This window comes from Meles meles, chromosome 12, assembly GCF_922984935.1.
Source record: "Meles meles chromosome 12, mMelMel3.1 paternal haplotype, whole genome shotgun sequence".
Lineage (NCBI taxonomy): Eukaryota > Metazoa > Chordata > Mammalia > Carnivora > Mustelidae > Meles > Meles meles.
Genome location: NC_060077.1, coordinates 42,452,880 through 42,466,475, shown reverse-complemented (window position 1 = coordinate 42,466,475; position 13,596 = coordinate 42,452,880). Strand labels below are relative to the sequence as shown.

Genomic DNA, 13,596 nt, shown 5'->3' with positions numbered 1-13,596 from the left:
GAGGTTTGATGTCCAACAAAGAGATAGTCTCACACGCATTCCACTACGCATGCCGGTCAAAAATCTCACATTCCAGATGCACCAAGAATGCATGCGTTGAGTACACGCGCACCCGACCCCCCACCCAAGACTGCGCTCCAGACAGCCCCCTGAGCACACGTGTTCTAACATAGTTAAAACAGAGCATGCTCCCAAGCCTTCAAGCTTCCACAGCCCTCAGCCAAGAAGCTGCACCAAAGATGCTCAAGCTGCAATTGAAGCGGGCCTGACCTCTGATACCCACAGCTGCCCCGGAGTCCTTCCCCTGAGGCTCCCCAGGGGCTCAGGGGAGGCCCAGAGATAAGGAGGCTGCTGAAAAAGCCCTAAGCAGTCATTCTGCTTCTTGCTCTTGCTTTTCCTGACTCTCTTCATTCTCTGGACAACGCAAACCTGTTCAAGGGGTTTGGCTAGGCCATGCTACCCAGTAGTGACAGTAGTCAGTAACAAAGCGATGAACGGAACTGTAGTTCCAGTGGAGCAAGAGTTTAAATTATCTAATGTTCTCATGGCCTGGCTTTTTAAAACATTTATTTTGTCTTTCCATCCTTTTGTGCAAGTGGAATACAGTGCTTAAGCCAAATAGGCAACGTAAAGCTTTGACTTCAAAGCGGTTCCTTGATAAAACATCAAAACTGCCCAGGGTGGACCAACTGTTATCTGGAATTCTACAGATAATTAACTGAAACTCGGTGGCTCACTTTCCACTGGGAGTTTTTGCAGACAAGGCCATTCTCATGGACCTGCTTGATTTTGTTGCTGTCTTCTCTGTTTTGTTAGGCTGGGAGTGGTTTGGATAGTCTCACACAAGACTCCATGTTCCCATGCAGAGGAAACTTGACTCCTGCTTGGCCTCATAGAGGCCTGGAACTGGCACGGAACCCTCTCTTGTGCTTAACGTGACTTCATTTTGCTCCTCTTTCTCAACCTGGAAACACCACTGCCTGCACCTTCCCCTGGTCCTTCGCTTACTTGAGAAGAGCAGCATGCTTTCCACTGCGAATGTCAGAAATGCTGCCTTTTCAATTTTGTTTTGTGAAGTGGGATGGTACTAAGTCTACAGAAGGCACAGAGTTCCCCATTTTGGGTTTGCCAGTCCTGTGGGTAATGACTGAGCTCCTCCCTCATCTCCTAGTCTTCAGACTCCAGCCCATCCAATCTCTTTGCTTGAATTAAGCAGATGGTCTCACCACTCCTACCCCCTGGCATTTTTCCACTTCCCACCTCCATGCATTGCTCATTCATCAAGCCACATCTCCCTTTAAATGTGAAGACTCACCTGAAAGCCCACCACCTCTTCCAAGGAGCCTCCCCTGATTAAGTAAGGATGAAGGAACCTTCGAAGCATGACTGACAGACTCCCGATAAATGAGAACACACACACTCAAAACAAACACAGAGACTCACAAGAAGGGAAAATTACACATTCGCTACTTGTGGACTGTGTGCTTCTATGAGGGTAAGGAGATCAACATTATACCAATAACCAATTAATCATTTCAGATGATGGGGTATTTTCAACATTCTTGGGGGTTCTCCCACACCAAAACTCCTCTTCCTTAAACCCTCTTTCCCTTTCTTCTTAGCTTCCTGCATGCACAGCTAAAGGGAATTGCCACTCGCTAGATATGGATGATGCAAATACCATCGACAGAAGCTGGTCCTCCCAGTGCCTCCTGGGTGCTGGTGGATCACACTGCCTGGGAAAAAGCTGCATCTGAGGCCAGTCAGTGCCTTCACCACTTAAGGTTCTCGTCAGGGAGCTTGAACAACTCCATGCCCACCTACTTGGGCAAGCATGTTGGCTACGTTGGGATGAGGGACCAAAACACTGTAGAGAAGGTCCTGCTGAAAGAATGGGGGGCAAGGTTTCTGGCAAGACTTTACATCCAGCCTCAAATAAGGCTGCTGGAGAGAGCAAGGGGATCTGGAAAGCGCCTTGGATCTGAGGCAATCACATCAGAAAACAGAACCAGACACATTCGCGCCCCTAAAGACTGCCCTCTCAGGTCAGTGTTCATGCCACGGGTATAGGCCTGAGAGACTCATGGCACTGAATGACCAGAACGAGGAGAGACACAGATGGAATGGTGACAGCTGGCGATTAGAACAGGCACCACACACTGCTGCCACAGACGCTTTCTGGCTACAAAGCCACGCTCGGCAACCTTTAAGCAAAACAGTATTGATTTTGTGGTTGTGAAAACGTACCTTCAACTGCAGAACTCAGTTTTATGACACCTTGAATAAAAACAAAAAGTGGCAGTTATATAATGGCCCCAAATGACCTCTTCTTGTCTTCTCAAAACACACACATGCTTCGGATCTAGAGTTTTTGCTGGTATTTTGAGGATTTAACTAAACAAATATCAACTTTGAGGATAAAGTAATTTTCAGTCCATTGTTAGACTAAATGATGTCTTCATTAACCCCACTAAAACCATTTGGGGGAGTTTTTTCACTGAATAAGCCATCTGACACGTTTTTGGGTAAAACAAAGGCCAAGTCTGTCTGAATGACTTTCTGTAAATAAATCATGCTGGATAGTAAATTCATGAAACTTCACACAGTGGGACACCAGTATCTAGTACTTTCTATTTAATGCTATGTATAGAGAACATTTGATACATGCTGGGGCAGGGTTGCTGTCAAAATATATAACAGGTGGTTAAAAACCATGGTGTGATCTGGCAACTTCCTTCTCTGAGCTGGTTGGGCCACAGGCCATTTACTGGTCAGATGTGTTCAGCGATCCCGCTCCCTGCAGGTCCGTGAAAGGGCTCCTTGAGCGTGTCAAATTGTTCATGAAGCAAGTAGACATTACTCTTGACTGGATATTCATGTGCCTTTTCAGTGAATTTAAAGGTGAAGACACTTAATTGAGATAAATTAGACTGGGTCCTATGATTTGATTAAAAAATCCCTTTTTTGGTAGGTCATAGTTATAAATAATATTCCCCAAACCCTATGTGATAGCCATGATACTTTAGGCTGAACAACGATACCTATTTACAGTTTCATGTGATTGACATTCTGGTTCTCTTCCAACCAGAGGAGTTTCTAATTAAAAGTGGAAACAAAACCCTCTTCAAAATCGATAAGCCAAATTGGTATGAGCACGAACATACACTGATATTAACAGATTGTTAACAAAGAGACAAACTTGATCTCCACTACAGCTTTCTGAAAAAGCTGCTTTTAAGTTACCTATCAAATTTCATCCTTCCTGCAGAACCAGTAGTGTCTGGTCAATGTTTAACAAGGGACTCTCCAGGGCAAAAAGTATGCATATAAATGTAGGTGTGTTTTTCCTGATTTTTACTGATATAAATGATGTATGATACATAATCTAAAAACATAATAAAATACACAATGTTCTTTATTTCAAGTTCTGTATAATCAATTGATTCACGCAGAATGCTTTTGTTGAGTTTGGTCCAACTCTTGTATTCATAGCTAGCAAGTCAATCACTATTGGACAAAATCATGCATTGAGTTTCATCCCACTCTGCTCTTCCCCAATAAATTTAATTATCACCACATCTCTTCTGTGGCTTACTGCTGAACTATTTTTCACACTGTCATATAAATTATTTTCATTACATTAAAACTCTTTCAACTTTAACACTAGGGAAGTTCTTCCACCATGGCCTATTTCAGACTACCAGCCTGATGTCAGGGAATGTGGTATTGAAAAGAGATGGGCAAGGAACAATACCATTAAGTATTATTTTGACCATGCAAGTACAGTTGTTATAAACAACCTCAAGAGTATGGAAAGTAAACTGTAGTCAAATGATGGGAAAGGAAAGAGTTTTAAGTATTTATTGCCTTTGTTTTTAACATTATTTAATTATGAGTTTATATCTTATTTTATAACAATGGCTGTGTTTGATAATGGGCTCTCAGAACACCCCAAAATATAAGAATTTGCTCTTGTAAGTTGGTATGAACCAAGTCTAGCATAACATTGTCACCACTGATGTTTCTTTCCACTCAGGCCCACAGAAGAAAATCTTGATCTTCAGAATACTTCCTGAGCTATTCATAAAAGGGGTAATAATTTACCTGGACGAAGTACATGTAAGTAAGCGTAGCATTTGCTATTATTTTTCCAGTAATTTCAAAACCTTTTAAAACTGTCACACATACTATCCATAGATCACCCGGGAAATAACAGTCACTGATAGTCAACCACGAACATAACCTAAATGGACTTGGCAAGCCCACTTATGCCAAGAGATATGAGTCACTGGCTTACTAAACAATGATCCTGTCTTTTTTTTTAAACTGGAGGATTCTTATACAGGAAATCAGTTCATGATATTGATTTTTTTTAGCCTTATTTATTTTTGTGTACAATCACGGTGTCAGCAACTGCCATTGAGATAAAAGGACAACAGTGTGCTCTAATCAGGGAGCTCTGATCAGGCCTTATGCTGATAGAGCAAGAAAATCAAAACAAATTTTTATGGGATTTGTGGGTGGTGGTGGACCAGAGCCCAGTAATACTTTTATTGAATAAGGAGAAAAAGATAAGTTAAAAAACAACATCTGATTTTAGAGCTCTGATTATTAACATTATCTTAATAAAAACATTAGTGATTCATCAACTCCATATAGATGTTTCCTATTTTTTTTTAGACCCCAAATGAGGCTTTTCCTATAGCAGGACAGGCCTTTATAAAGATACTGCAAAATAACTGTGTTGTAGTGAAAATACAGAATTAGCTAAATCCAATTAGATAGCTACTTTTAATATTATACAAAAATTGTAGAATGAGGGGAAGACATTTTACTTTAAAATATGAATATTTTTAAAAAATTGAATATTTAAGAAATGGTTGATGTCAACGCTGAAAAGCTACACGTAGCACTGTTGACTTCCAGGACACACAATAGACGTTATCTGGTGACTGGCTGACATTGACATTGCCTGGAATTCAGGGTAAGCCATAACACATACATATATGTATATAGACACACAGTGGATCCTACTCCTCCCCAGACCTCCCTTTAAAATTTCATCATCTGCAAGTGTTAGAAAATAAAATGTAAAAAACGAGAGAGAAGGAAAAGAAAGCTAACTTTTCTTCCCTCAACTTGATATCTTAATGTAGCAAAATTCCTAATCTTGTGGGTGATTCGTGCAGACTGTGTCTATTGTCTTCCTGCAAGTCAGAGCGAATCACTACCAGGGTGTGCTTTCAGCAACACTTCCCCAATTCCAAAGTTGTTCCACCCTCTTTCCTACCTCTCTCACCTAATTACTAATTTCAGTTGATCTAAAATAATTTTGGAGAGTCAAGTTAGAATAATCCATGCTGAAGTGTGAATGACCAGGGCTCGCTCAAATCTTCCAGTGACATCTCATTGTTGTTGGATTGGTAATAAAATTTTTAACCCTAGCTGTCAAGGCCCTGTGTCATATATTCCTGCTGATTTTGTTATGTCATCTGACTTTCTCCCTTTTCCAAGATGCATTAGCCACTTTGGTCTTTTCCCTGGTGCCTAGTGCCCTGCAGTGCTAATTCCTTTCTGCCCATGGGGTGCCTCCCTCTGGCTTGAGTGCTCCCCCCCCCGCCCCCCGACCTGCTACATCTTCCTGCACACAGCCCCTTCTCTTCAGATTTTACTTCAAATTGTCACTCCCTCAGAGAGCCCTTCCTTGATTCTTGTATTTAGAGCAGACCCAGTAAGAACTCTGTAGACCCTCTCTCTTACTTATCTCTTCTATGGAAGTTATCCCTACTTGGGATTATGTCACTGATTTATCACTCCATTCCTTGTTTGTATCTCTCTGCCTCATTATAGTGTAAGCAGAATGAGAGCAGGGACCTGGTTTGTCTTGCTTGCTCCTTTAACTCCTGTGACTAGAACCAGCCTGGTGTAGAGCAAATACTCAAGTATTAACTATTGAATAAGTGGTCATTCCCAAGTGTTCCCTGAGATCCTAAAAAGAGAATTTTATCGAGCCCTGCAAATGTAACTCAAACATGTTGTCTTAATTGTGGATACTGTTGAGCAGAATGCTCAGATTTCACTATATTGACCACTGTCTATTTCTACTTGGAGGCTGGTCTTCGTGGAGGCTAGTGAACATTGCCATGTGGCATAAATATACATAAACTACAGTAATATTTAGGTTTCAGGATTATACTGTTAAAGAGATTCCCAAGAAGTTATTTTATCAATGAATTGGAGTCAAGGGTATGCTGTAAATGGACTTCAGGAAATATCAGCTAATTGATTTTATATCCAAATACCTCAAGAATTTGCGGTTCTTTTATCTCTACTGTCATCACCTTAGGGCAAGCTGCCATAGCAATGCTCACACGAATCTGTATAATATGATACGGATCGAGAAAGAGGAACCAAGAAAGGACCATTCAGTTTTTTATGTCCTCTTTCCGATGCATTCTCATATTGTAGCTGGAGTGGTCTTTTCAAAGGCAAGTCCAATTATGTCATACCCCTCACCCTTTAAAATTCTTAAATGCCTTTTCAGTCCCTTTTTTTTTTCTTCAAGATTTTATTTATTTATTTAACAGATCACAAGAGGCAGAGAGGCAGGCAGAGAGAGAGGAAGAGAAGCAGGCTACCTGCTGAGCAGAGAGCCTGATGCAGGGTTCGATCCCAGGACCCTGGGATCATGACCTGAGCCAGAGGCAGAGGCATTAATACCCATTGAGCCACCCAGGTGCCCCACTTTTCATTATTCTTAAGTCCAAGATTGAAAGCCCTAACAGGACTTGCACAGTCCTTCATGAAGTTACTTGTGGCAGAATAAAAATGCCCACAAATCCTTCCATTCACTTCCCACAGAGAGATGGAAGTTGTGTCCCACTCATTCTTGAATTTGGGCAAACTCTGTGACTACTGTGACCTTTAAAATAAAGTGGAAATGAGAGTGCCTGGGTGGCTCAGTTGTTACGTGTCTGCCTTCGGCTCAGGTCATGATCCCAGGGTCCTGGGATGGAGCCCAGCATCAAGCCCCGCATTGGGCCCTGCATGGAGCCCTGCTTCGGGCTCCCTGTTCAGAGGAAAGCCTGCCTGTCCCTTTCTCACTCCCCCTGCTCGCGTTTCCTTTCTCACTGTGTTTCTCTCTGTCTATGCCCAGGCCCATGAACCTGGTAGTCTCTTCCTGTCTCTTGGATCACTCCCTCTGAGAACCCTGAGACACCATGTTACAAGTCCTGAGCATGGAGGCCATGGGTAGACATTCTGACAAATAATATAAGCTGAGGGAAGTTGCTAGAAGGCGCTAAGGGAAGTTGCTAGAAGGCCCTGGGGAAACTCTTGGTGAAGGCTGGGAGGACAGGGAAAACACTATCCTTAGAGACTGGAAGCAAAATCAAGTTATTTGATATAGTGGTGGGATGCTTGGCAACATTATGATCTATAGTAACATGGAAAAATAGAAAACATACCTAATATAAATTATATATTTAGATATATATAAACTCATATACCTAATGAGTTTGTAGATTTTTAGTAAGATTTCCAGGAAAAACATGTCAAGTGCTAGTTAGTTTTTTTTCAAGAGTTGCATATAATAAAGTACAGGTAAAAAAAAAAGTGTGTTAAAAGAAAGGGACTTCGGTTTTCAAGCAAAATTTAGAGGAAATATAGAGCTAGGACCTGTTGGTTTTTAAAAAAGATAACAGGGTTTCATAATCTTAGCCTTTCCAATGGCAAAAGCTCCCAAAGTATGAAACTGACTGAGGATGAGGACCATCTCAGGGGTATGGCTGTAAGACCCATTTTTATGACTGTAGAAAGACTTAAGCGTGTGTCTCAAAAAACTTATAAAGAGATAAAAGGTCTTCTAAAAAGGTGGTTCCACAGCACCCTGACTCTGAGCCCAGGCCAGAGAAGGGTCTATCTGGAGGAAGGCTGTGTATGTGTTTTGTCTAACAGAGTGAAGTCTAATAGGATTCATAGGAAGCCCGTGAAGATATCAAGAGAAGTGTTTAGCGGATACATTATCAGTGTGGACAAAAATGGGCAGAGGTAGTTCAGAGTGAGAATCTTTAAAGCCTCCAAGATTCTATGTGCAGGGACTAGACTGATAAAATTAATCACTTGCAAATGACATCTTATGTGCTATAGACTGAGTCTTATCCCCTATTCCTGCCCCCTGCCCCAAATTCATATGTCAAATCCCTAACTAATCCTCAGTGTGATGGGGTTTGGCGATGGGGTCTTTGGGAGGCCATCTTCAGGACAGGAAGAAAGTTCTTACAGAACCTGACCATGCTGGCACCCTGATCTCAGACTTTCCAGCCTCTAGAACTGTGAGGAATAAATATCTGTTGTTTGAGCCACTCAGTCTATGGTATTTTGTTATGGCACCCTGAGCTGACCAAGACGTTATGGAAACAGGATAGATGACTTGGAAGGTGCAACCAAGAGTTTGGAGGAGGAGATAAGTGCAAAGATTCATCCCTGGGCAATAGGACCAGGCTCCCAGTGAAGGAACTGGCAACATATGGACTTCAGAATTGCTCTGGACCAGTGATCGCTCCATGCCCCTCTTTCCTCCAGTCCTGACTGAGAGAGGTCATTACACTGATCTCACTTCTGTGTCGTCAGTATATGCTGGTGTGCTTGGAGCAGATAGCTTTTTTTTTTTTTTTTTTTTAAAGATTTTATTTATTTGACAGAGAGAGAGATCACAACTAGACAGAGAGGCAGGCAGAGAGAGAGGAGGAAGCAGGCTCCCTGCGGAGCAGAGAGCCCGATGCGGGGCTCGATCCCAGGACCCTGAGATCATGACCTGAGCCGAAGGCAGCGGCTTAATCCACTGAGCCACCCAGGCACCCAGCAGATAGCTTTTTATTTTCGTTTACAAGTCTTCATATTGAGAAAAGTATACTAGAGAACTGGATCAAAGGATCCTCAGCAACACCTGAACCTTATTTCAGTGGTAAGAACCTGCACCTCAAACTCGAACTTCATGCCGTAATGCGATTTCTGGAGGGCTTAGGAGTCTATTTTGCCTTATAGAAGAGTCTAAATAATTTGTGTCCAGAGGATGAACTGTGGCTGACTAAAAACGTCCACAAATTATTTGAAATGGTTCCTATTGAGAGGTGACATCTCTGTCATTTTCTTTGATCTGGAGGCGGGGTGCTCTGTGACTGCTTCAACTAATAGAAAATGGTGAAAGGGATGCTCTGCTAGTGTCTGGTCCAGGCTTTAAGACTTCCTATCTCTTGGACACTATCCCTGGGGGCCCTGAGCTGTGATGTAAGAAGTCTTTAAGCTGCAGTGCTGGAGGTGCCCTCTATAGGTGTTTTGTCAGCTGTCTCAGCTGAGCCCACACTTCTAACCACAGAAGCCAAGGTGCCAGTGTTTGAATAATGCTGTCCTGGACTGCCTAGACCAGCCCAACCTCCAGTTGAAGGAGGTTTGATCCATACGATCTTGGGTATAATAAAGTAGCTGTTTTTAAGCTGTGATGCTGTGTGTTGAGGTAATATGTTATGTAGCAGTTGAAACAGTTACAGGTGCTTCAATCCTCTGAGCTTACTATGTATTGCATCCTGAACTTTGTGTTCCCCAGCTATCACACCAGCCACCCCACCTTCTCAGCTCTCTGAATAGTGACATGTGTCCCCCCTCACCCTTCTTGATCTCTCATGTCTTAGCTTATGAGGATTTTCTCAGAGAAGTTCTCCCTGACCCTCTAGATTAGTCCATTGTTAAAGCAGACTCTCCCACAAGAACTGTGTTTCTTTCTTTGAGAGCAGTGATCTCTGAGAGTATTTCATTTATGCCAGTCTCTACCTCTAGCCGGTAAACTCTATGAACAGAAAGAAAGCAAGGCTCTTTGATCATCCCTCATTTCCCGGAGTCCAGCAGTGTGACCGGAGGCAGTGCTGAGCAAATATTTGCTAAGTAGATGAATGAAACATTTGATGCTGCTGGTAAGGACTCCCTTCTTCTCTTAACCATTAATACCTGTGCCACTTTTCTTCCCTCTCACGTACTGTGAACAAATTTGATGTCAAAGACATTGTACTGGGGAAAGACAGTATGACTTAATCTTAAGTCACCACTACCTCGCGACTATCTGAAGGCATTTCAGTATAACCCAAGCGGCTGCAGTTCCGTTTGGAAGCCCAGGGCAAGGAAAAGCGGAAGAGCGGAAGGTTGCTTCTGGGCATGCGCGGCACAGGTGTCCAGAGAGGGAAAACCCACCCGCGCCTGCTCACTTCTGTGTCCTTGGTGGAAATTCTTTCCAAAGAATTTAAAGAAAGCTGTGGGTGCTCCAGTTAGCTACATTATTCCCAAGTTTAAGTTAAGACATAATTCTTACTAGATTGTCCTGATTCCAAAACCCTGAGCGAAGGAACGCCTGTGTGCATGAGCTTGCGTGTCTACGTAAGAGCCCTATCCCTCCATAACCAGCGCTCCCAGAATTGTTTTTTTTTTTTTTTAAGATTTTATTTATTTATTTGACAGAGAGATCACAAGTAGGCAGAGAGGCAGGCTGAGAGAGAGAGGAGGAAGCAGGCTCCTTGCAAAGCAGAGAGCCCGATGCGGGACTCGATCTGAGGACCCTGAGATCATGACCTGAGCCGAAGCCAGAGACCCAACCCACTGAGCCACTCAGGCGCCCCCAGAATTGTTTTCTTAATACCGAATTTGCTTTCTCCTGTTAAAAAAAAAAAATGCGTTTCCCTGCTTGTTTACTCCTGTGGGTGTGGAAAGTAGAAGATCTATTGGAAATAATCTTTCTCAAAATTTTTCAGTTTATCTCTTTTAAGTGTTTACGCTGTCGTTTTTTGCTGTAAGTGAAATAAGCCCAAATTGCTATAAATGTCCGTTTATAATTTCCATTTCATAATTTAAAAAGTATTTTCCTTTGCCTTGTTAGATTTCTTTTAATGCTGGTCTCCACATGGGTCTGTGTACTATCATTAAATGGGTTTAGTAGGGCTCCAGTCAGGGAAACAGGGGTCTCCATTTGCCCGTGATATTTTTGCTCTTTTTAAAAGAAAACACTCCCACATGGCAGGGCTACAATGTAGACAGACATGTTCCACATCCTCTTACTGAGTTCACACACTCTGGGACTCTGCTCCTTTCCACTTCTCTGATTCGTCCTCCCTCCCTAAGTGCATAATACAGCACTTGTCCCTTTTGAACATGTAACAGATTAAAGAGCTGGTCAGGAGGCAGATGTAGGCACACCTTTGATCTCTCATCCTTGGGGGTTAAGGGAGGGCAGACACCTGGCGGCTGCCGAGCTGGAAACAAAACACAGGCCCGGACTGGAATTACCTTAAAGGGAGCCGCAGCGCCAGCCAAAGCGGCAGCTGGATGCGCTGAATGGGCGCGGAGGGAGGAGAGCCCATGGTTGGGCAGAAGGTGAAACAGAGTCCCAGCATTGTGACTCCGACTAGCAAGAAGATGGCTAGAGTAACCGTTTCTTACGCAGAGGACTGGGAAAATCAGACAGCTATACTGAGAAAAAAATGAAAAGTAATTCTTTTACAAATAATATTGCCAGACGTTCAGCTGTGGACAAATGCTGAAAGGCGATTTGGATGGCAATTCGGGAATCTTATAAAGGATATATAAACTTTTTTTTTTTCTTAGTAGAACTGTTTTTATTAAGGGTTTCCACCTTTGCAGCAGGATGTTGTAAACTTTCTTAGTCAAAACGAAACCTGAAAAAACAAAAACAAAAATGAAACCTGGACCGGTTCCTAGGAGGTTTGGTGAAACTGCATTGCCCCCTGGCGTTTGCGTGCCCTAGTTGCGCCATCGCATAGAAAGCCCAGAGAATGCGGTCGATCCGTGGCAGGATGCGGCTTCTAGGCTTATCTCAGGTCGGAGAATAAAGTTTTAACCATCAGATGTAGACATGGTTTGACAGACGTGGAGTGAACATGTGAAAATAAGACTCTTTCCTTCTACACCCTCAGTGGAATCTCCGGAGGTTTTCAGTAGCTCTTAAGAGAAATTGAACACATCCGAATCTGCCGATTTTAGTATACAAATGGTCATGTGAGCAGGCTGCTTTACACCTACCCATTCTCCAGAACCAACTTAAATATTTACTGTGCTATAAAGCCTTTCCTGACTTCTTGGCATACTGGACACACCTCAATTGTCATGCCTCTCTGCCTTCATGCTCTCTCTAATGAAAACTTGAAAGTGAGAATTAGACCTGACTTATTTTTGTATCCACTATGACTAAGGTGATGCCTGGCAGACAGCATGTGTCCAGTAAAAATGTTCTGCTTGCCTATAACAGTGCTGTTCACAGAGGGATGGAATACACTGCTAAATCAATAGCAACTGAAAGTCAGTGTGGTAACAGGACCCAAGGCAGGAGAACATGGTCCCTAGATGGGACTTGGAGTGTCCTAAGCCCCTGAAACTGTGCAGGCACCACGTCCAACTATGGGGGAGAGTGGTAAGAATAACCTAAAGCTGGGAGTATCTAGTTCTAGGAATCTATAATATTCTATTCTATTCTATTCTATCTAATCTGTTCTAAAACTATTCAAACTTAACTTCCATCTCTTCCCCAAATGAAGCTCTACTCTGGAGAAATCATGAGTATATCAATTATTACCACTGTACTTACAAATTTCACTGGGGCAGATATTTTTAGGAAAGTGTCACGCTTCAGAGTGCTGTGCTTGATGATACTGCGGCATGTTGGCGAAGGCCATCAACCTTGAGCCAAGTGGCAATAAGCCAGAAGTATTGGGGTCTGGGGCAGATTACGTGTATTGAGGGAGGGGCTGACCCTGAAGAAGCTGACACTGTGACTCAGGTGTCAGGCACCCCTATGTATAATGTGCACAATGTTACTCTGCTTTAGATAGTATCTCATGGCAGGAGAAATGGCCAGATCTGAAGACTCTATTGCACTAGGATGGGTCAGGAGGTTGGTATTATTAGCAGTTTTTAGGTTATGATATTGTCACATTAATACTTTAAAGAAAAACTTCTTCAAGCCATTTGTTATACTTTTGTTCAGTTAAAACTTTTCAAGAGAAGAAGCCTAGTGCAGTAGAACTTGGTTGTTAAGAGCTTGAATTTTGGAGTCAAATTGAATAGGTACAAATATCAGCTGAGCCACCGACCAGCTGTTTGACCTTGAAAAAGTTACTACACTTTGTTGTGTCTTTGTTTTCTCAAAATGATGATGCCATTAATAGTACGTACTGTCTGGTACCTGGTAAAGTGTGTTTGTGGTTGAGGAGGACCATATGAGTTTCCCACTATGGTGGGGTGGGGTGTAGAGATTAAGCCACTCTATTCTGGTCAAGTCTATTCTATGAGACATTACTAAAAATCCCCATATACAAAGAAATGTTCTAGGTAGTGGGACTTCTCCAGTGCTGGTCTTGTCTCTGAGGCTGGCCTCAGTGCAGACTTGGAATTAAGCATATCTCTGACACTGAGATGTGAGCATCTCTGGACGCTCTGAAAGTATCCATCCTTGTCCTATTCCCATGGAGCGCTCTATCCTCAGGGCTAGCCCAGAGCCTGAATGTCCACCAGCAAGGGGGGATCAAAGACAGTCTTCTT

The 13,596-nt window shown here is 42.8% G+C and overlaps 1 protein-coding gene across 22 annotated transcripts in view; it reads right to left on the bottom strand.

The window, feature by feature from the left end:
• Positions 1–13,596, bottom strand: part of DLGAP1 (DLG associated protein 1) — a 906,793-nt gene that overhangs the window by 109,175 nt on the left and 784,022 nt on the right. For 12 of the 22 annotated variants that reach the window (XM_046025114.1, XM_046025110.1, XM_046025115.1 and 9 more), the window contains one exon: positions 2,248–2,277. The exons of the other annotated variants lie outside the window; for them this stretch is intronic. In XM_046025114.1, the coding sequence (XP_045881070.1) occupies positions 2,248–2,277 (30 nt within the window). The remainder of the gene's footprint in view (positions 1–2,247; positions 2,278–13,596) is intronic. 22 annotated transcript variants of the gene reach the window in all.